The sequence below is a fragment of the Pristis pectinata genome, chromosome 6 (genome assembly GCF_009764475.1).
Source record: "Pristis pectinata isolate sPriPec2 chromosome 6, sPriPec2.1.pri, whole genome shotgun sequence".
NCBI lineage: Eukaryota > Metazoa > Chordata > Chondrichthyes > Rhinopristiformes > Pristidae > Pristis > Pristis pectinata.
The window spans coordinates 90,255,046-90,279,504 of NC_067410.1; the positions used below are offsets into that span (position 1 = coordinate 90,255,046).

Genomic DNA, 24,459 nt, shown 5'->3' on the forward strand with positions numbered 1-24,459 from the left:
GTCTCATTCTTACTGCCCAGAGTTTCCCCTGTGCCTATACTCTTCTGGTCTAAATGTGGAACACCTGTCTTGCTGGCCTGAAGCAGCCCTGACGCCAGCTGCCTGAGTGGCAGCTGGGATGACAACTGTAATAATGAGGAAGCTTGGCCCCAAAACACTGCTGCAAGCCCTGACAGCTGGCAGAGCCCTTTCTCCAGCCTCGCTGGGATTTTTAATCATTTTCAAATTTCTGTCATTCAGAAACATTTAAAAAATATTAAAAATTAAGTATTATTTTAAAAAGTATTAAGAGGCAAGCTAAAATAAATTTAAAAGATTAAACTAAAGCAAAATAATTAAGCAGAAAAAGGAACTTGCTTTCCGCTTTATTTTCTTTTTGTAGCCCCACAATTGCCTTTGAAATTGATGGGGTCTCATGTGCTGTACTAGGTCTGTCCCACAACAGGATACAAGAGGTGATTTCCCCAGGGTAATATTAGGGGATCCCAACACAAATGCACTCCACCATGTGAAATCCAGTACTTAAGCAAACGGACAAAGTCAACATTCTGGATCTCTGGAAGTCCAAAAATTACTACTATTTAAATGGTAAATGCCCATGTTTTAATTCAAACTGCTAACACTTTTTCTAACCAGCAAGATCAGAGCCATCGTTTACACTTTGAGCCCTGTCAGGCTCAAGTTCTATTTTTCTTTCTTTCTTTTGCAATCTTTTTATTAGTTTTCAAATTAATACAGATTGTTAAATAGCATCAATATTTATACATGTAATACAAAGAGATCAGGATAACAATCATAGCATAGATAGTCATAAAGAACAATAAAATATAAAAGAAATCTGTAGATCCAACGATCTCTTAGTAAATGAATATAATATAAAAGAAAGAAAAAGATTTATTATATAAATTAAGAAAAAAACAAATCAATAGGAAAGTTGTAAAGAATATAAACTAAACTAAAAAAAAAACTTCAAAAAACAAACAACAAAAAAAAACTGGGCTAAAATTTCTCTGTAGAAACAGAGCAATATTATGTCATCAACTCCATTCCTCGAAGTTGGAAAGTTATTGAAAGGGTCAAGTTCTATTTTTCAATGAAATTACCTCTCATTTCTTAGCCCTGGCCAAGGTCTTGCTGCTGAAAATTTGGAGGGGCAAGGGAACAAAGCAATGGTTTCATCTGCACACTCCTTAGGAGAGACTACGCACTGGTAGAGACTAGAACTGGATATAGTTTTTTTCCTCTCAACATGAGGAGAAGAACACTTTAACATATGAAAAGGCTCACAACATGTTTGTGATCTACTACTAAACTGAGTAATTTCACTGGGGTTTGGTTATAAGTTTAGAGAAACAAAGGATTGCAGATGCTGGGATCTAGCTGAAAAAAGCAACAGGATGCTGGAGGAACTCAGCAGGTCAGGCAGCATCTGTGGAGAAAAACAGATGGTCAACACTTCTGGTCAGGGCACTTCTTCAGGACTGAAGATTGGAAAAGGGGAAGCCCAATATATGGGGGGGGGGGGAAACAGAGCAGTGATAGGTGGATAAAAGAGGGGAGGCAAGGTGGTGATAGGTAGATGTGGGTAAGAGACAGTGATAGGCAGGTGTGGGGAAGGAGGGGAGAGCAGATCCACTGGGGGATGGGTCAAAGGTTTGGAGGCAGGCATCATGGGGGGAGGGGAGGAGAGGAAAAGGAGAGAGGAAAGAAAATGGTGAGGAGAAAGAGAGAGGCTAGGAAAGGGAAGAAAAGAGGCAAAGGGAGGGCGGGAAGGTTGGTTTACTTCGAGTGGGAGAATTCAATGTTCATCCCATTAGGCTGTAAGATCCCAAGACGGAAAACGAGGTATTGTTCCTCCACTTTGCGTTTGGATTTCTCCACTGCTGTGAGAAATCCAAATGCAGACTGGAAGAACAATGCCTCATTTTCCGTCTTGGGACCTTACAGCCTAATGGGATGAACATCGAATTCTCCCACTTGAAGTAAACCAATCCCCCCCCACACCCTTGCCTTTTCTTTTCTTCCCTTTCCTAGCCTCTCTCTCTTTCTCCTCACCATTTATTTTCATATCTAGTAGATCTACTCTCCCCTCCTCCCCCACACCTGCCTATCACTATCTCTTACCTGCATCTACCTATCACCACCTTGTGCCCACCCTGCCTCCCCTCTTTTGTCCACCTATCACTGCTCTGTTTTCCCCCCTATATATTGGGCTTCCCCTTTTCCTATCTTCAGTCCTGAAGAAGGGTCCTGACTTGAAACATTGACCATCTGCTTTTCTCCACGGATGCTGCCTGACCTGCTGAGTTCCTCCAGCATCTTGTTGCTTTTTCAATTGGGTTGTAAGTTTGATGGTCTTGCTTTTAAAGAGATCATATTTTTTTTTAAAAAAAGAATTCTTTTCATGGGATAAAGGATTGCCTTATGAGGGAAGGGTGACCAAATTGGTCCTTTTATTCATTGGAGTTTAGAAAAAATGAAGTGTTCAGACTGAGGGTGGAAAAACCTGCAGATGCTGAAAATCTGAAATAAAAGGTGCTGGAAAAGCTCAACGAGTCAGATGGCATTTGTGGTAAGAGAAAAGTAGTTAACATTTCAGGTCCAAGATTCTTCAAAGGGTCTGATGAACTTTTGATGTAAAATGTTAAATTTGTTTGCTTTTTATAGATACTGGTTGTCCTGCAGACCGTTTCCGGAATTTGTTTTTATTTAAGATTTTGAGGGGGCTCGTCAGGATAGATGCGAAGAGACTGTTTACCCTAATGGTGGAATCTAGCACAGACAGGCACACCTTCAGAGTAAGGAAGCACCAATGTAAGACTGAAATAAACAAAATTTTCAGAGAGTTGTGAATACTGAGAATTCTCTACCTCAAACATCTTTGAATGCTTCTAAATGGTTTGTACGGTCCTTCAAAAATTGAGACCAATAATTTTCCCACCCAAGTTAAATTGCCTGTAATTATACAACGATGACACAACATTAGCAGTTCTCCAATCCTTTGATATCATACCTGTACCCAGAGGGGGAGTGACAATCTGTAGTCAAAGCCTTTGAAGTTTTCCTCTTGCTTCATTTAGTGGTAGTGGGCTGGATTATCCTGGATACAATCCTCTGTCCTCGGGGTTTAAACTTAATTCTGAACTGTTTTAAAATGTATGTGACAGAGCCATTTAAAAACAGGCTTAAACATGGGAAAACTTAACGTCATGAGCCTTTCTAATAACGCTCAACTAACAATACCCTAAAGTCCTTAAATGTGTTAAAACGTTAAGATAAAGTAAAATAACGGAAAATAAATATTAAACTTGTTTACTTTGGCACGACGACCCATCAAATGAATGGGTTCGTGCCTTTTACGTCAATCACGGCTGCTCATGACGTGTGTGCTCCGCTCCGGGCCTGTGGTGAATCCAGTGCGGAGTGAAAAGTGTGGGACCTCTAGCGTTCCTGAGTTCAACATGCGGTTATAAGAGTCAAGAGGAGCCGGAGATTAGACGGCTCTTCTCTGCGGAACTGTTAGCCAGAGGTGGGCATGATCTCTGTTCGAATTAACTGCACAAAGCGTTAAGCTTTAGCTAAATTCTAATAAAATTCATGAAAAAATATCAGCAAATAATTCCCTTCATGATGCACTTTTCTTTAAAAAAAATCTAAGTCAAGCTTTGTTCTTAGCAAATATTCAACTACCTCAAGAAGCCCACGTGAACTTAAGTAAAACCAGATTTGTTGAGTAGTTATAACTGCGCCACATGATTTCATACAGTTACCTTTATAATTGGATTCCTGAATTGGTCTATTTGGAGAGATGCTTCAAGATTTGTCACATCCAATGCCATCAGTTTCTATTTCAGGAAATTAAGTAATGATGTGAGTGATTCCAGAGGATGGGTCAGCAGGAATCGAGGAAAGAAAATTGGTGAACTGCTGTCAGGGAGAACAAAAAAGTTAGATGGTCACTCGGGAACTCTTGCTCCACGGGATAGTCTAGCTGCTCAGAAACTGTAGGGATAACAGATTGAACACCTGATTTTTAAACAGTGTCCATTAATGTATTGTTTAGAAAAATCAATTAAAGGATACGGTTTTTTAACAAAACTATTATTAAATGTATAATCGTTTTCTCCACAATGTATAGTTTTTAAAGTGCTAATGTTTAGTCGTGTTTACTAAAATCTTTGTGCTCTTAAGCACTATGAATTGGATTCACTTGGGCTCAAAAGAAGAAGCTTGCAATTTTTGGGTTTGGCACAATTGTGGTTACAATCTTATGCATGACCTGCCGTGGTCTGAGGGCCGTTCATTTAAAATGTGCTGTACATTAACGGCTCAAGATCTGTTCACAATGCAACTTCTTTATTCTCATTTTAGACTGAACTCGATAATACTTTCCTTACAAAAAAAGGACTCGGATAGTCACGAGAGAGTTCTGTGCAGTTCTGAAAGTAGGATCAGGGGAAAGTACACTCTTTGGACAAATGAAAATCTGAGCAAGATGAATTGTGAAATATTATATCAGTTTACAGAAGAGATTCGGGAGTGGTTGGCCTTGGGAAAACATCTAGGTGTGTATTTATTTAAGTTTAATTTTAAATAAAAACTTAGACACCAGATCAACCAAACTTAATGTTTGAGTTTATGACTTTAACCAAATTCCTATTGTCCATTTTCTATGAAGTATATTGAGAATATGTATTTTAATAATCTTCTCTCAAATTAAAGATACATTTTGAGTTTTCCTTTTATTAAAAAGTAAATGTTTTATTACATTGATTTCCATTTTAGAATAAGTAATTTAATAGCCAAATTTTGTTCTTGACACTGAAGGCAGTTTATGCTGTTCACCTTGTTTACGCACACCATAAATGTTTTATGAGCTCACCCACCGAGCTCATACATGATAATCCACTGTCTTGTTTGGTAATGATCCAGTGATGCACTTTGTGATGATGTTGCTATAAATGGATGTTGTTGTTTTCATCTGGCATTCTCTTGTGGGAGTCTGTGGCATTTGTGAACAGAGTAGGCAAGAGCATGGCTTTCAATCATTCTGATTGAAATAATCCCAATGGAATTTCCCATCTGCAAACAAGGAAGCCAAAGACAGGAAATGTAAAAGCTGTTTAAATTATCTAATGGAGGCAAAATAATGAATTTGGATATAGAAAAAAGGATTAAAGATATTTTAATATTTGTAATATAAATCTGCTAGCTACATTAGTTTTCTTTAAAAGGATTGAAATGCCACTCTTTTAATATGAATTTTTCAAAACCAGAGAGGTTATTCAGCAATAACCATTAATTATGCAGTTTAAAGCTTGCTGCTGAATACATCTGCCCTAAGTTCTTCAGCTGTCCTTAGTATGGAATTTTGTGCCATTCACTGGCTCTCTAACCCACATTCCCACCTTTGTCTCCCCATTCTCCAGCTGCTAGCCAATTGCTCCCTCCTAGAGTGAAGCTGACCTACTACAGCCACTACCCACCATCTTCAGGGATGCAATCTGAATGCTAATCACCCTTCCCCTTTCTCCCTGGTCCCAGCAGCAATGCTTTCTAAAGCCTGCAATGTAGCCAAGATACTTATCCAGAAAGCCTTCTGAGAATCTTCAGCTGCATGGCTGGTGCTGCCTGATATCAGCAGATTATATCTCCCTGGTGTTCTGTGGGTAGATTAATGGGTCCCAGTGGCTTGGCTGCCGTTATCTCTCAGCATGTGCATTGGCTCTAGACTTAGTGGGCCTGTCTTCTGTGCTGAACTTGCAGGGCCTCTCCAAACATTCATTCTCCACCTACTATGCTTCTCTGACAGCACGTCAGAAACCCATGACCTCTGCCACCAAGAAGGGCCAGGTCAGCGAGAGTATGGAAACGCCACCTCCTGCAGGTTCCTCTCCAAGTTGCACATAATCTTGATTTTGAAATATAATCCTAGGTCCTTTATTGCTGGCTCCAAATCCTGGGACTCCTTAGCCAGCAGTACCGTGGGAATAACTTCACTAGAAGGACTGTGGTGGTTAAAGCAGCAAATGTCATCTTCTGAATGTAATTAGGGATGGCTTGCCTTGCCAACAATGCTCAGATACCAGAAAAGAGAATAAATGAATTACAAAAAAAAACCTGCTGTTATTATTACAGTAAATTGAGGTGACTAAATACATTTGAGACCTTTTTTTATAAATATACATTGCCAGGCTACATGACATGAACTAATTCACTGAGCTTGCCTTTGTGGGACTTTCGTTTGCAGTGATGTTGTACAGAAGGTGCTGCCACATTCACAGCTCACCCTGCTCACCACACTTACCACATCCTAACAGGTTCAATGAAGTGAGAGGAAAATTGTGCTTTCACTTGGGGAAATGCACTTATTTGATGCAGTAGTTAGTATAAAAATAGGTGAATTGTGTTGACCTTGTGGACCTCTAGGATCTCATAATGGCTCCCTGGAGCCTGGAAATATCAGTTTGTAAACTTAAAGTTTACAGCTCAGGATTAGAAGCTAAAGATTGAATATGAAAATAAACAAGCAAATTTCGGTTTATAGAGTGCAATATGACAAATGCATGGTCTCGTCTTACAAAGTGCTGGAGGAACTCAGCAGGACAGGCAGCATCTATGGAGGGAAATGGACAGTCTACGTTTCAGGTTGAGACCCTTCATCTGGACTGAAAGATAGGGGAGGTAGCTAGTATAAAAAGGTTCAGGGAAGGTGTGGAGTAAGAGCTAGGTGGGGGGGGGGCGATAGGCAGCTAAGGGATGGGGAGAGTGGGAAAGATGTCAGAAGCTGGGAGATGATAGTGGAAATGACAAATGGCTGAAGATGATGGAATCTTCTTGAGGAAAGTGAAGCATGGAATATAGGGAGGGAGGTGGGGAGTGGAGCCAGTTGGAGGAGTGTGTGGGTGATGGGCAGATGGAGAGGGAGGGGAAGATGATGGGGGCCAGATGGATCAGGAGGAGAGAGAGAAGGGAAAAAGGAACAGATGGGGAGCGGTTACCAGAAGTTTGAGAATTTTGTTTGCGTCTCCAAGTTGGAGATTGCCTATGCAGAATATTGAGGTGCTGTTCCACTAATTTGCTTTTAGCCTCGACCTAGCAGTAGAGGAGGCCACAGTCAGATATGTCGCTGTGGGAGTGTGAAGTGAAATAAAAATAGCTGGCTAGCGGGAGATCCTGGCTGGCACAGCAGACAGAGCGAAGGTACCCAGCAAAGCACGTGATCAAATTTGATCACAATGCTGAAATCTGGCATTTTGTCCTTTCTTGAGATTGTAATGTCTGAATCTCAGTAATCAAGTTTTTTTTTAAACAAAATTAATCCAAAACTATCAGCATTATTCTCTTGTACTGAGTTTTTCCCCCCTTTTTATGCAATGTTATTGGATTAGCTTGTCAGTAAAAGTTGAAAGTGTCAAAACTAGTGTGGCATTGTAGACATACTGTATGGGCACTGTTCAGGATATCAACTGCCCTTCTGATTGTGGGACCACCATGCAAACATCAGTAGAAGAGGTATACTCTTCCACTGTTGGAGGCCTGATTGGTGCAGGAACTGGTGAGGAGGAGGTAGGGAGAGCATGGCTGGCCGATAACCCCATATGAGAGTTGGAGATCAGGGTGGTATCATGAAGTTCGTTGGGGAGCATTAGATTGGCCTGATGACAAAAGGCAAGTAATGAGATTTAACTTGGAGAGGTTGCTGCCCAGCACAATATCATTAATTCCAAGCAGTCCAAGAATGACCAACGACAGTGGCTGCTCTGAGCAACTTCATCTGTTCTCTACACTGTGGTGCTCTAAGATGAGTGTTGCTGGGGAAATGATGATATTTGTTGCATCTGGTGGGGAAATTGCATATTGAAATGATTTCTAGATGAACAAAATTTCAGACAGAAGGAGGCCCTTAGACCCATTGGGTCAAATCCCACACTCGCTATTCACCCTGTGACTGTGGATTTTCACTGGGTGCTCCAGTCTTCTCCCACATTGCAGAGAGATGCTGGTTAGTGCCTTAATTGGCTACTGTAAAGTATCCCTTGCATGGTGGGAGAGATAATTGGTTGCAGAGAAGTAAGTGAGGGAATGGGATTGATGGGATTGCTCTGAGAGCTGGCATAGACTTGATAGGCCAAATAGTTTCCTATGTCATGAGATAAATGAAAATTCATTTGTGCATAAATCATTTCAATGTTTTTCGACTTTGCAAATGTGGACCAATAAAATCACTTGTATTATCATGCCAACAATTGATACACATATATCAACTTTTATTTATTGAGGCAATGATTTGTTGATCAAAATTAATTGATTCATTCCTCCCAAATGAGAGAAATTTAATACAAAAATGTTCAATATTTTTCCAGTAGCCATTGGAAATGGTCTTTTGAAGCCAGAAATTACTATCTCCTAAACATTCATCTACTGAAAGCTCTTAATTTGTTCTAATTTTGAAGTATTGTGTACATTGCTGTTTGCTTCAGATGGCTTTTACTTTGAAGCTAGTTTGCCCTAGTGTCATTTGTCTCTTATTTCACAGTAGTACTTGTGCTAAGTTTTATTTAGTAAGTAGGTAAGTATTCTGCTTCACTGTGTTCATTTTGCTTATGCTAACACCTTATGCAATACAATATTTAATCAGTCAAGAAATGAGTTTTAAAAAAAACCGAGAGAATAACAATGTAAATATAAATGTACCTGATTTTGAAATAGTCTTCATAAAATTTAAAACCATGTGTATATTGGGATTATTTGACATTACAAAAATGTGCTTTTTGAAACAGTTTCTCTTAACTTAGAATGTAGCTTGTAGCCCAAAACAGGAATCATTTCCAGCAAATGTCAACAATGCAAACAAAATTCGGTTCCATGTGATGAATTGCATGTTGTTAATTTAATCTAAAATGGGGTCTCTTTCTTGGATTAAAATTTAAAATTGTCTGAAACTGGTGAAAGTACTGATCGTGCAGATTGCAGGTTCAGATTATAAAAAATTAAAATATTTTTGGATTGACTCTTTAGTTGGGCCAAATAACTTCCTGAACACAGTTGTGGTCTGTATCTCAATGCAAAGGATTTTCATGTAGAGTTTTATTAGAATATGGAATTTCTAACCACCAGTGGCTAATGAAGTTAACCCAGTTATGGTATTTACAGAGCAATTAGGTAAACACCAGTAGAGAACTATTTAAAGCACAGAGTAGAGGAATAACATTGAGTAGATAGCATTACAACAATAATGGGAGCAAAATCAAACAAACTTTAGTGCCAAGCTATTATGTTATGGCAGATGACCAGAAGAGTCTCTGACTAATCCGAGAAATTGTGTCTATTTCTTATATAAAAATGACTTGCATATTTTTGTTGGTTAAATACAAGGTTTAATATTAGAACATAGATCACAAAGGCACAGAAACAGGCCCTTTGGCCCATGATGTTGTGCCGAACTAATTAAATTAGTTATCACATCACCAACTAAACTAATCCCTTCTGCCTACACAATGTCCATATCCCTCCATTTCCTGCACATTCATGTGCCTAAGAGCCTCTTGAATGTCTCTATCGTATTTGCCTCCACCACCACCACCCCTGGCAACGCATTCCAGGCACCCACCAATCTCTTATTACCACTTAGCTTTTTTGTTAATTTTAGTAGGGCAATCTTTAGTCATTAGAAACAACATAATTTTTGTATTGGATTCAATGCCTTTCGAAATAATGGAATTTTCTGGATTTTGTTTTTGTTTTCAAACAGGCTCCTGTAAAGTAGCGTAATGGTGCTTATGGTGTTCATCTGTGAGATTTCTTTTTAATGCTACCTTCCCATGTAAAGGAAATGCTTAAGTAGCTACATGGATTTGTATATATGTTCAAATTTATCATGAAATGTTTCATTTAGGATGAATATGAAATTTTGTTTTTGGATTGATTGAAAATATAGTACTGGCTTGTTGCTTCCAAATACAGTCTGTTCATCCTAACAACCATAATTACTTGGAAGTTCAAGTAAATTGAGTTTGGTCTTTCTTTAGCAAAAACCACACCATTGGAACACTGACAAGCATCAAACTACCTCATATCCAAACAACTGTTGAACTGTGCATTTCTTAAACTTCAGCATTGGTGAAAGCTGTGCATGCACAGTTACATTATAAAACAGTGCATGATTATTGTTTGCTTCATTAAACTTTGTAAATGCTCAGGTCAAACAGCGTCTGTGGAGAGAGAAGTTTAATGAGTCAGGTCAAGTGAAATGTTAACCCTTTCTTTGTGTAAATGTTGCCCAAATGCTGTGTTTTTCCAGTATTTTTGGTTTTTTAGCTTCAGATTTCCAGTATTTGCAGTATTTCCTTTTTGTGTCAATAAACATTTCCAGCTCTGTTTTCCACAGAGGAATAATTCTAATCAGAATGTTAATCTAATCTAATCTGATGTAAATGCCAATGATTTGTTCAGCGACCATGGGTAATTCATTAACATGGCTGTGATAGTGGTTGATTTCACTGTCTTCATCTACTCAGTAGATTGATTTGCTTGAGTTTCACCTTCGTGCTCATTTCCACTAGACATTTCTTCCTTTTGCACTGCAACTTTGTCTCTGCTGGATATAAGAATTCTGTTGTTGATGTTTTGGACAATGAATCCAAATCCACAGACTCTAGCTGCGGCTTCTGAGAATTTGTGTGTTCAAAGGATGCCTTTTGTCTGAGAGGTTGTCTATGGTTGGCTGCATCATTTTCTCTGCAGCTGCTCCATCTGCAGGTGACATGAATGTACAGTGCTGTTAGTGGCACACATATTATTTGTAGGAAGATGCCATTGTATTATGCATGGCAGTTGTCTTTTACCCAGACTATTTCTTACAATGCTATTTCAAAGCACTGATGATCTGGGCATTTACTGGCTAGATTGAAGCATGATGCAGTATTTCTAAAGCTTGGAGATGTGACAGATTTTGTTTTGTTATCTCTCCCACTCTCTCTCAAAGATGCAGGAAAACACTCAGTAATTTAAACTTTCCATAAAAGTATTTAAGGAACAGCCTGTAGAACTAGCTGACTGCCTGTGCTAAATGACAGTGGGTATAGGAACAGAATGAGGAGGAGGTTAAATGCGTGGCTGAGGGATTGGAGTAAGGAGCAGGGATTCAGATTTCTGGATCATTGGGGCCTCTTTTGGGGCAGGTATGACCTGTTCAAAGAGGACAGGTTGCACTTGACTCCCAGGGGAACCAATATCCTGGCGGGGAGGTTTGCTAAGGCTACTGGGGAGGGTTTAAACTAGAATTGTTGGGGGGGTGGGATCCAAACTGGAGAGACTGGGGAAGAGGTGTTTGGCTCTCAAATAGAGAAAGCTAGTAGTAGGTATGATAGGCAGGTGATAGAGAAGGGACGTGCTCAGACAGGTTTGAGATGTGTCTATTTTAACGCAAGGAGTATTGTGAACAAGGCGGATGAGTTTAGAGCTTGGATCAATACTTGGAGCTATGATGTGGTGACCATTACAGAGTCTTGGATGACTGGAATGGTTGCTTCAAGTGCTGGGTTTTAGATGTTTCAGAAAGGACAGGGAGGCAGGTAAAAGAGGTGGGGGAATGGCACTGTTGATCAGAGATAGTGTCACGGCTGCGGAAAAGGTGGACGTAGTGGAGGGACTGTCTACGGAGTCTCTGTAGGTGGAGGTTAGGAACAGGAAGGGGTCAATAACTTTACAGGGTGTTTTTTTTTATAGGCCACCCAATAGTAGCAGGGATATCGAGGAGCAGATAGGAAAGTAGATCCTAGAAAGATGTGAGAATAGCAGAGTTGTTGTGATGGGGGATTTTACTTTCCCAAACATTGATTGGCATCTCCAGACAGTGAGGGGTTTAGATGGGGAGGAGTTTAAGTGTGTTCAGGAAGGATTCTTGACACAATATATAGATAGGCCTACAAGAGGAGAGGCTGTGCTTGATTTGGTATTGGGAAATGAACCTGGTCAGGTGTCAGATCTCTCAGTGGGTGAACATTTTGGTGATAGAATTATGATCACTGTCTCCTTTACGTTAGCATTGGAGAGGGATAGGAACAGACAGACTAGAAAGGCGTTTACTTGGAGTAAAGGGAATCATGGGGCTCTCAGGCAGGAAGTTGGAAGATTAGATTGGGAACAGATGTTCTCAGGGAAAGTATGGAAGAAATATGGCAAATATTCAGGAGATATTTGTGTGGAGTTCTGCATAGGCATATTCCAATGAGACAGGGGAGTCACGAGAGGATACAGGAACCGTGGTATACAAAGGCTATAATAAATCTAGTCAAAAGGAAAAGGAAAGCTTACAAAAGGTACAGAGAGCTAGGTAATGTTAGAGATCTGGAAGAGTATAAGGCTAATAGGAAGGAGTTTAAGAAGGAGATTAGGAGAGCCAGAAGGGGGCATGAGAAGGCCTTGGTGGGCAGGATTAAGGAAAACCCCAAGGCATTCTACAGGTATGTGAAGAGCAAGAGGATAAGGTGCGAAAGAATAGGGCCTATCAAGTGCAGTAGTGGGAAAGTGTGTATGGATCCGGAAGAAATGGCGGAGGTACTTAATGAATACTTTACGTCAGTATTCACTACGGAAGGAGATCTGAGGGATTGTAGTGGGGACTTGCAGCAGGCTGAAAAGCTTGAGCATGTAGATATTAGGAAAGAGGAGGTGCTGAAACCTTTGGAAAGCATCAAGTTGGATAAGTCGCCGGGACCGGATGAGATGTACCCCAGGCTGCTGTGGGAGGCAAGGGAAGAGATTACGGAGCCTCTGACGATGATTTTTGCATCGTCGATGGAGACGGGAGAGGTTCCGGAAGATTGGAGGGTTGCGGATGTTGTTCCCTTATTCAAGAAAGGGAGTAGGGATAGCCCAGGGAATTATAGACCGGTGAGTCTCACCTCAGTGGTTGGTAAGCTAATGGAAAAGATCCTGAGAGGCAGGATTTATGAACATTTGGAAAGGTATAATATGATTAGGAATAGTCAGCATGGCCTTGTCAAGGGCAGGTCCTGCCTTACAAGCCTGATTGAATTTTTTGAGGATGTAACTAAACATATCGATGAAGGGAGAGCAGTAGATGTAGTGTATATGGATTTCAGCAAAGTGTTTGAGAAGGTACCCCATGTAAGGCTTATGGAGAAAGTAAGGATGCATGGGATCCAAGGGGGCATTGCAGTGTGGATTCAGAACTGGCTGGCCCACAGAAGGCAAAGAGTGGTTGTTGAAGGGTCGTATTCTGCGTGGAGGTCGGTGACCAGTGGTATAACTCAGGGATCTGTATTGGGACCCTTGCTCTTTGTGATTTTTATAAACGACCTGGATGAGGAAGTGGAGGGGTGGGTTAGTAAGTTTGCGGATGACACAGAGGTTGGGGGTGTTGTGGATAGTTTGGAGGGCTGTCAGAGGTTACAGAGGGACATAGATAGGATGCAAAGTTGGGCTGAGAAGTGGCAGATGCAGTTCAACCCAGATAAGTGTGAAGTGGTTCATTTTGGTAGGTCAAATATGATGGCAGAATATAGTCTTAATGGTAGGACTCCAGGCAGTGTGGAGGATCAGAGGGATCTTGGGGTCCGAGTCCATAGGACGCTCAAAGTGGCTGCGCAGGTTGACTCTGTGGTTAAGAAGGCATATGGTGTATTGTCCTTCATCAATTGGGGGATTGAATTTAGGAGCCGAGAGGTATTGTTGCAGCTATATAGGACCCTGGTCAGACCCCACTTGGAGTACTGTGCTCAGTTCTGGTCGCCTCACTACAGGAAGGATGTGGAAGCCATAGAAAGGGTACAGAGGAGATTTACAAGGATGCTGCCTGGAATGCAGAGCATGCCTTACGAAAGCAGGTTGAGGGAACTCGGCCTTTTCTCCTTGGAGCGACAGAGGATGAGGGGGGACCTGATAGAGGTATATATAAGATGATGAGAGGTATTGATCGAGTAGATAGTCAGAGGCTTTTCCCCAGGGCTGAAATGGTGGCCACAAGAGGACATAGGTTTAAGGTGCTGGGGAGTAGGTATAGAGGAGATGTCAGGGGTAAGTTTTTTACTCAGAGAGTGGTGAGTGCGTGGAATGGGCTGCCGGCAACGGTGGTGGAGGCGGATATGATAGGGTCTTTTAAGAGACTGTTCGATAGATACATGAAGCTGAGAAAAATAGAGGGCTATGGGTAAGCCTAGTAATTTCTAGGGTAGGGACATGTTCGGCACAGCTTTGTGGGCCGAAGGACCTGAATTGTGCTCTAGTTTTTCTATGTTCTATTCCTAATAGCAGTTTTCTTCCAGATTACAAGTGAAGTTTTCTACAGTAAAACATTGTTGCATCCCAGGCAGCAGTTAGACACGATACTATCCTTGAAGGAGTGAGGGCCTTAAACCAATAAATATTGTTCACAACCAATGTTAGATATGCCACATACATTCCTGCACTTCACATAATTCCCACTGTCCTTTGTAATCAAGGTGATGTTAGTGCCCTGCAATGTCATGCTTCTATCAATGCTGTACAGCTATTACTCAAAAAGAACACAACCAATCTATCTCTTTATCCTCTTCCTGTGGATTAGGATTCAACACACTGAAAATGCCACAAGGTTGGAATTCCCAATAACTATTTGCTTTGAATTTTATCTGGTATAAACTATTATTGTAATTTTATACTTCCAGTATTCAATGTGAGAGAGAACTTCTTGCTTCAGTACAATCTGTAAAAATGACCTTTATCAAATGCATTTAATTAGTTTAATATATAAATAAGTAATGCTTCAAGGATGTTATTGCTTACCCAGTTGTCAAATCATTGAATTTCCTTCTAGATTCCATAAACATTTAGTTTCTTTAACTTTTTTTTAAACATATTGAGGCTGTTGGTGCATACTTTGATACTATTTCCATTCAGAGATTGAGCAAAGCAAACCCTGCTTTGTACCCTAATTATAAATGGTTTGGTATTATGCATAGAAAATCTATGATACAGAATGAGGCCATTCAGCCTATTTTATCTGTCTCTATCAATAAGTGGTCTTCATATCTCTAGCACTGCCCAGCAACTCAGAGCTCTTCAAGTACTCTCCCAACTATTTCTTAAATGTGTTAATGATTTCTGTGTCAACCACTATTTTGAGCAAAGAGCTGCAGACCCCAACCCTTGGGGGTGAAAATATTTTTTGTCCTTTTTTTCCCCCCCAAAATCCTTCTATGATTACTTTAAATCTATGTGCCCTGGTTTTTGACCCTGTTGCTAAGGGAGATAAGCTCTTTCCGTTTACTCCTTCTGGACCCATCATAATTTTGTACAACTTAACTATGATTCTCCCCCCCACCCCCAGTCTCCTGTGTTCCAAAATAAAAGACATTCCTAGCTAATTCAGTTTTTCCTCAGCTTCAATTCTCCAATCCTGGCATCGTCCTCTTAAGTGTCTTCTGGACCCTCTCCAGTTCAATTGCATCCTGCCTGTAATATGGTGACTGTATAGTAACTGAACTGTCGTGTATATTTCTGGCATAATCTCTAAGGCTAACAAAAGAAAGCATCCCATGTGTCATTTTAATCCTTGCTACCTTTTAAGAATATGTGGATGTACACTCCAAGGTCCCTCTGTCCCTTCAGATCACTCAGTAAAGTACCATTTAATGCATAGTCTGTTATCTTTTTGCATCATTTGTATTCCCTTACACATCTTTGCCATTTGCTCCACCAGATGACCAGAGATAAGAAATGGAGCAGGAGGAGGCTATTTATCTTGCTCCTGCGTTGCCATTCAATAGAATCACAGCTGATCTTTTACCACTGTACCACTCTTCTTTACAAATGGCATATCCTCAGATTCCCTTCATGTCCAAAATTCTGTCAGTCTCTTCCCATCTGTACCTTTGTACAGACTAAGCTTTACTCTCATTGAACTACATGACCAATTTTTGTATCATCTGTAAACTTTTTCACATGTATTTATGTCATCTGATCCCTATGGGACCCCACAAGTTACAATTTTCAAGTGACAAAACACTTGTCAAACACCACCCTTTCCTGCTAGTAAGCCAATTTTTGGATCCAGTTTGGCACTCTCCTTTGCATCCCATGGTCTTTTACTTTTCTGATATATTTTGTCTTGCAACTTATCCACCTTCAAAGATGCCCAACCCCTTAATTCTTCACTTGTACTATGTTTATAAATACATCAAATATTTTACACGTCCTTCTTAAGTGTAACATCTACATCATCCCCCTCTTTGACAGTACTGTGGTTTTATGTGGGTCACATGAGAATTCCATGGAAACCTAAGTCTCTCCAATAGTTTATTTCAGCCTTGAATTTAAACTTTATTTTACTTACAATCAACAAGAAAAAAACTTCTTTTAAAAAGTGTTAGAGAAAATAAGCTTTGTCTGTGTTGTAGATTACTCATATCAATAATAATCAAGAGAAAACTGAAAGTATCTGCTCTTGCCTAAAACATTCTTACAGAAAAATGAGGCAATAGTAATTTTAATGAAGGCATACATTCCAACTTATTTTTGAATTGTTAGATTTTAAGATGAGTTTATAAAATTGAATGCCTAAAATTGTTTAGAGATAAAAATGGACAAGCTCACGTAAACAACAGAGTCCTAATGTAGCTCGGCAATTAGTGTATTTTTCTGCTGTCGCTGACAAGCTGTTGACTTGTGGGATTTTGTACTATTAGTACTACAGACCAAGCTCTCTAGCAAGCTTCTTTTTTTTCAGTGGCCTAGTTATTGGGAAGGAGCATCTCTTTGGAAAATTCAGTGTGGTTCACTCTCTGACCCACCTGCTGTATCTGATCAACATACAATGTGATGCATGTCTTTCAACATTGTAATTTTGGATAGAAGAGTGATACCAGATCAGCTGGGTTTAGGAGGATATCAAATTTTGGTTCCCAAGTTGAATTTAGAATGTATTCTTTGGCGCCAACAACATTTTAAAACCAATTCTTTCAGATAACTCCATCCTTGTTCTTTCAAGTCCAGCAAAGCCAGAATCAGTAATACAAATTATAAATGGCTTTGCCATGAAAGATTCGACAATTGCCATTATGCCAAATTAACTTTGTATTCTCTGTAATTCTGTGTACTATGTGCAGATTATAATTAATACTTGAATCTAACTTAACTGTCGGTGTAACATTATTATTTTGTAACATCACAACTATTAAAGACTACTGGTTGTGAAGGACATTAGTAAGTTTTCTTCTAAGATGCCTTATCTCAGAAGCATATTATCTTGTGGTCTATAATCTGATGTCATCATAACTAGTTTATTTGTTTTAACATATGCTAAATATATTACAAGTGTTTTGATCTGCTTTGATAACTTCCTATTAACATATGATCCATTTTTTCTCCATACTCTGGAATATTTTTCATGTTCAGTATGAGGATAGGTAGTCTTCCTGTCATTACTGAAGGAGTTCCTTCTATATATGTGCCTCCCTTGGAAAGCTCTATTTGAGCCTATTAAGGTTTTGGCAGTACTGATAATACCTCATTCAGAATTTCCGCATGTCCGTGCATGATAACATCATATGGGTCTCTCATTATTTGCCATTATATTGCACAGGATAGGACAGCAGCACTGCCCAAATCTGCAAAATAAATGATCTTTTTTAAGAAATTCATTATTACATCTTCCCACCTATGCGACTGGCAAAAATTCTTGTTTTATCTACAATAGAATTTCATGCACATTATTTCTTTTCAGAAAGAAATGAACCAGAATCAATAATAAAAAAAAACATGAACTTATGAAGAATATGACAAAATGATTAAACAAAGGAAAAGAATGGCTTTTTTGTAATGTTAACCTGGGAAACAGATTTTGAAAATCAACCCTATTGGGAAGCAGAATATATAAGACACAAAACCAAAATAATGATGCAAAAAAATTTACCTTCATCTCCCTCGGTCTTCCACAGCAAGCATCAGATCTGGTGCTGCCTAAGAGTTTGACTTAAAATCTTAGCCTGCTAAATACAACATAGAAATCTTTGCAGAAAAAGTTAATGTGAAATCAACTGAATTTATGAAGTATTTTTATTCTTCCTTTTAACTAAAAGGAGCAGTATATCCTATGAATTCTTAAAATGTAAATTGCCAGCACTGAAAAATCAAACTACTTCATAAACGTTACATTAAAAATGTGCAAGTAAAACCTACTTAGATCCCCGTTCATTGGTGTTGGGTAAACTTAAACTATGAATGGCTTTCTTTCAATTACAGACCTGCATGTAGGAAAACAAGTTAAATGGAATAAAAATTTATAAAAACAATTAAAATGAAGACACAGAAATAAATAAGTAAACAATAGAGTTAGATGGTGTGATTTCCAATCCCTTTGCAGTTCCAGCCTGTTAAGTGGTAAGAGGTGATGGGAAATTCAGATAGGATCTGTTTTGCCAGATTCCTCAACCGAAAGTCTAGAATCAATAATGTTTCTTTAAAAAAAAACCACTTAAATCTAGGTAACTGTATATGGATAATGCAATAATGACTATCACATTTTCCATTAAATATTCCTTGTCCTCTCACTTGCAGATTGGTTGGTGCAGGAAAAGGCTACTGTTAATTTTCCTTTCTGTCTAAAAGATGCCTCACAGCTTGGTCCTGGAAAATGCAGATGGGATAAATTTATAAGATGTAGATACAAAGATGTACTTGATGTGCTTCATTACACTAGTAATTTCGGCAACATTGTGATTGACCTTTTCTCTTGCATTTTTAGTCTCTCTCCCTTCAGACAGTTTTCCCACATGTTGGATAAGAACCCATTGTTGTCTGACCTTGATCCTTCATCAAAGAATAATGGCCAGTGTAGTCACAGCCAATCAGTGTAATGCCTAACCTCTTCACATCAGGGGCAGACAAGTCCTATGTTATTGTTTGAATAATTATGGAAATATCACTTAACACTGGTTTGTAAGTAAAGGGAAATACTTGTTTGTCGGTCTTCTACATAGTCAAAGCTTTGTCAAGTGTAACTTCATTGTTAGCAATAAATATGTTGTACCTATTATGACAAAATGAACAAATGTTTAATGGAACAAAAGGAAACACTTTGCAGAAATCTGAAATACAAAGAAACAATGCTGTAACTTCTCAGTAAATTAGGCTGAACCTGTGGAGAAAGAAATTTAAGTGCGGCTTTGAGCTAGTACATGGAAAAAAGTTGGATTTAATTTATCTTTCCAAGTATTACTTACTTTGGCTGATTCAAAGTAAAGGTGCAATCTCATCCAGCAATAATTTGTTTCTGAGTGCCAGTGATAGCAAATATTGTCAAGGTGTATTAAGGTAGTTGTGCAAGTGCTTGTGTTGTTTCACACCCAGGATAGGTGCTTTTTTTGACTTTGTAATGAAATTCAGAAATGTAAGTCCGTAACTGATACCGAATTTGTTTTAGATCACGAGTGAGATCACAAATGGACAACTCTCTTTCATTTTGAGTACAGTACACAAAGGAAAAATAGCCTAATAACAGACAATTAGATATGTTCTTTTTATTGTTTGCCATTTTAATGACTTTAGTAAATGTTGCAAATTATTCATATTTAAGTGCAGCATTAAGGATCACAAAATGTCTTATACTTACAAATCTGAGGTCAATAAATGTCAATTATTATGTGGCATTGATTGACAATAATTTGTAGAGAACAGAAAGATTTTAACTTTTGCACTGTTCCCAGTTTGTCTGCCAATGCATAAAATAAGAATCTAGAAATTCTATTGTCAATTTTTATATAATGAAATTGAAGAACAAAAGAAGAGATATGTAATTGAAGTGTATAAAAATATGAAAGCAGTGAAGAAACTCTCACTTAGACTGGTCCTTGGGTGGGGTGTTGGGGGAGAAAACAAGAAATGAGGGGCATGGGGTGTCAACCTCTGCACTGCACTCTTTCGTCTTCAAAATTCTTCTTGCTGTCTACTTCTGAGTTCACAGCACTTTTCTCGCTCTCGCTCTCTCTTCCTTCTCGTAAGTTCTCCAATGCATATTCCAGGAGCATTGCTTTGATCGTGCTATTTCAAATGAACATTCTACCTTGGTCATAACTATCAAAAAAAAGTCCAATTTCTAATGATTTTCTAGTTTTGTTCTTCTCTCATATTTTCTTTCATCCTCCAAAACCAAATTCTTTCAGTAGTCACCAGTGGTAACATCTTTTATTCTTCGTACAGCTGCACTTTCAAATTCCCAACTACTTCTGGATCACCAATCGCAGTGGTGTTTCTACATCTACTGAGTTGCTAAAGTATACCATATTTTATGTATTTGATGTCCTTGTCCTGGTTAAAACTGTTTCCCTCTCTCACCTTGGCTGTTCATCAGAATTTAAGAAATGGGAGGAGAAATAGACCATATGGCCCCACTGCCTTTCAATAAGATCGTGGCTCATCTGACTTTTGCCTCAGCTAAACTTTCCTGCTTGTCCCCAAAGTCTTTGATTCCATTTGCAACTAAAAATCTGTTCACTTTGGCCTTGCAATATTTCAATGTTTCGGCCTCTACAGCTCTCTGAGGTGGAGTATTCTAAAGGCTCATAACCTTGTGAGAGAAGTAAGTCCTCAACTCTTTCTTCCTCATGGTGTAGCTTTCATCTCTGGACCCACTCAGATGTAACTTACTATCTCTTGTGACGTCATTCATCCACAGTTTGTGTATATGTACTGGTGAAACTGCTCTTTCGCTTTGTCTCAAGCAGCATTCCAGACCACTGTGCTGTCTCAGATTCATCACACCATTTGTGATAAGCAGGGATTTCCAAAGCTAATTCCATGGAAGTCTAAAGCCATGACCCTATGTTCCCATTACAAACTCAACCCTCTACCCATCATTCCCATCTTAGGAAATCGACAGAACTGAACCAGAGTGTTCACAGCTATGATGCAGTGCTTGAAACAGAGCTGAGTTTTTGACCACCTATCCATTCTGTCAGCTGCCTGGCCCAGAAATTCTCCTATGTGGCACAGAATTTTCTTGTGCTACCTGACAGAATTTTACCTAAGACCATATCATTAAATGCAGTTGGGTATGCCCCAGATGTTTAATCTAGATCCTCTGAATTTCTGTCATAGTCTTGGGGGCTGCTGGGCAGGTGCAGTGGTGTCAAAGCTCAGTTGAGGTCAGGTGTGAAATTTTACTGTAGAAATCAGGCCAGGAAATGGTCTGCTCTGAGCACTAGAGTATACCTTAACCAAGGGTTTAAGGGCTGCAGTGGCATTTAAAGGGTTTAAACCTACCTGGCATTATCCGAGGCTTTAATCTATTGGAGATTGTCTTTTTCTTTAATGTCTCATTCTTAGTTATCACCCCATCCTTGCCATCCCTCTTCCTACCAATGACCTTGTGGTTTCTCGAATCACTCACTGACCACTCCCTATTCCTTTCGTCCTTGCCATCTCTTCACCTAATCATTTCCTCATGCCACCTGTTGTTTTTGTGCCTCCATCTTGTCTGTTCATCTCAGACTTCCCAATCATTCACAGTTTTACCCAACAATTGCCCTTGAGTTCTGATGAAGGGTCCTTTGCCTGCCTCTGTTTCTCTCTCTTCAGATGTCTTCCAAACTGCTCAATGTTTCCAGCATTTTTTGTTTTAATTATCTCCATTCCACTCCCCAATACATTACCCTCTGAAAGGACAGGAGATTGTTGAGGACAGGGCTTTGTGTGTGCTTGCCTGTGTAAACTCTACTTAATTGCATATTTTGTAATGGACCTGTGTGGTAGAACATCGATCACTAGGCTTTGTTGAAAACTGGTGCAGATCTCTGCATGGTGCCATTTCCAAATGCAATGGGACACAGGCTCCCTTCAGTGCAGGGACAGTTCTAGCATTGTGTTTTCATGTGTTGATGTATTTCCTGGAGCCTCTTCCCACCTCTGTAACATTGGCCAGCTCTGTCGCAGCATTACTTTATTTACTGCTGAATCCCTGATCTATCCCTTTGTTACCTCTACAGCTGACATTCCCAATGTTGTTCTGGCCAGTCACTCATCTCCTACCGTACAGAACCTGCCGTTTGTGTCCTAACTTTTTGCAGGTTTCTTTATTCAAATATTGATAACCTGCACTGGCTTCTGCTGATATCTCTATGTTAAAATTCTCCATGTTAACCTACAATCTTTCCATGAACTTTCTCCCATCCTACTAGTGTACCTCTGGATCTCTGCACTGGTTCGACTCTGGCTTTTTCTGCACTCCTGAGTTTATCATTTAAGGTATTTATTAGTCACACGTACACCGAAACACGTAGTGTTTCGCATCTTTTTGCGTTACTGAGAATGTTCTGGGGGCAGCCCGCAAGTGTCGCCACTCTTTTGGCGCCAACATAGCATGCCCACAACTCCTAACCTGTGCATCTTTGGAATATGGGAGGAAACTGGAGCACCTGGAGGTAGCTCACGCAGACACGGAGAGAATGTACAAACTCCTTACAGACAGCGGTGTGGGGAATTTACCTTGAGGCCTTGCTTTCAACCACCTAGCTCTATGTCCTAGGCTTCCCTTCCTTAGCCTCTCAACCTCATTCTAGAATGATTTAAGGACAGAAGTCTAGGAAAATGTCTTGTGAAATTGTTTTATATTGGTGATGTTAAATAAAATCAAGTTGATGTTAGTGCCATTGCCTTGCTGCTTTGAATCTCAAATTTGCTGAAGTTTAAATCACAAGGTAGCACAGTATAGTCTTTGTGCTGCTCTTCACATAATCATACTCTTGGTCTTAACTAGTTATCAGGGTAATTATTTAGATTTCCTGCACAGTTTGAATTAAGAACTGAGACAAGAGCAGTAACTTGTTGGAGTGTGTATAATTATTCATGTGAGGAGCCTATAATAACTATTTATTGTTATGTGGATGGATATTAATTTATATGTACATTTTAGAAGACAGACAGTCATATTCTAATTTTTTTTTTGTATTACTCTCCTTTAGCAGAGTGCTGGCCTGCTAGGGATAAAATGGCTACAGATAGAAAATAGATCCAGGATAAAAATGTGATCTTTTAAAGATAGCAAATTCTTGTAGAATGGAAAACAAATGTTAATTACAGTATAACTAAGAATAAAACATGCTGTGTGTTTTAATCAAAGAATTAGTGGCCAAACTAAAGTTGATTTATTGAAGATCACCTCATTCTGAAATAACATTCAATTTATGGGTTGAGTGAACTGAAGATTCCACAGCCTTCACATCACAATTTTTGAGCAATGAGGAAGTCTTGTGACTGAAACCTAAGCAGCATCTTGGGAATCCATTCCAGATATAGTGTTCTGAATATCGCTTTTACTCAACAATGTAACTTTGTTTCAGTCCTGAACTTGACTCACTGGATTACTCTTGCTCTGTCTGCAGATGAAATTATGCAACAAGAAATAAGACCCCTGCTTGCAGTTGATATCATCGAACAACTACATAAACAGTTTGCTATCCTATCAGGTAGGAATTAGCAGCTTTTTCTTTTTAAGTATTTGATGCTGCTTGGGTGTTAATATGAAACAGTGCTAAAGGCTGTTAGCTAATCTCATGACCTGCTTTTCCTCAATTGTCAACTGTTGTAGAAGGAAGTTGTATTTATTTGTATATAATCAAAATATAACAATGACTGCACTGTGTTTATTATGATTTTGCGACTCTACTGCAGTTTTCCCATTTTGTGATTTACATTGTTATCTTAATTAACTTATAAAATGAACCATTCCTCAACTAACTAAATTTTAGCAAATACGAAACCAGTTCCTGTAATCTCTCCTCATAGTTAACCCTTGTAGTTCAGGTATAATTCTCCTAAATCTTATCTTCGACCTCCAACATTGAACATGGAACATTACAGCACAGTACAGGCCCTTCGGCCCACAATGTTGTGCCAACATTTTATCCTGCTCTAAGATCTATCTAACCCTTCCCTCCCACATGGCCCTCCACTTTTCTATCATTCATGTGGCTAGCTAAGAGTCTCTTAAATGTCCCTAATGTATCTGCTCCCACAACCTCTGCCGGCAGTGTGTTCAACGCACCCACCACTCTCTGTGGGGGAAAAAAAAGCTTACCTCTGTCATTCCCCTTATACCTTCCTCCAATCACCTTAAAATTATGCCCCCTCATGTTAGCCATTTTCACCCTCTCTGTCCACTCGATCTATGCCTCTTATCATCTTGTACACCTCTATCAAGTCGCCTCTCATCCTCCTTCACTCCAAAGAGAAAAGCCCTCTCTCACTCAACCTGTCTTAAGACATGCTCTCCAATCCAGGCAGCATCTTGGTAAATCTCCTCTGTACCCTCTCTAAAGTTTCCACATCCTTCCTATAATGAGGCAACCAGAACTGAATACAATACTCCAAGTGTGGTCTAACTAGAGTCCTAGAGAGCTGCAACATTACCTCGTGGCTCTTGAACTCAGTACCCCAACTAATGAAGGCCAACACACCATA

General features: G+C 39.4%; 1 protein-coding gene across 1 annotated transcript in view; it reads left to right on the top strand.

Annotated features, from left to right (window-relative positions):
- The window catches only part of mcf2l2 (MCF.2 cell line derived transforming sequence-like 2), a 235,805-nt gene that overhangs the window by 41,584 nt on the left and 169,762 nt on the right, over positions 1 to 24,459 (top strand). Inside the window, exon 3 of the mRNA XM_052018737.1 lies at positions 23,382 to 23,465. Within this exon, the coding sequence (XP_051874697.1) occupies positions 23,382 to 23,465 (84 nt within the window). The remainder of the gene's footprint in view (positions 1 to 23,381; positions 23,466 to 24,459) is intronic.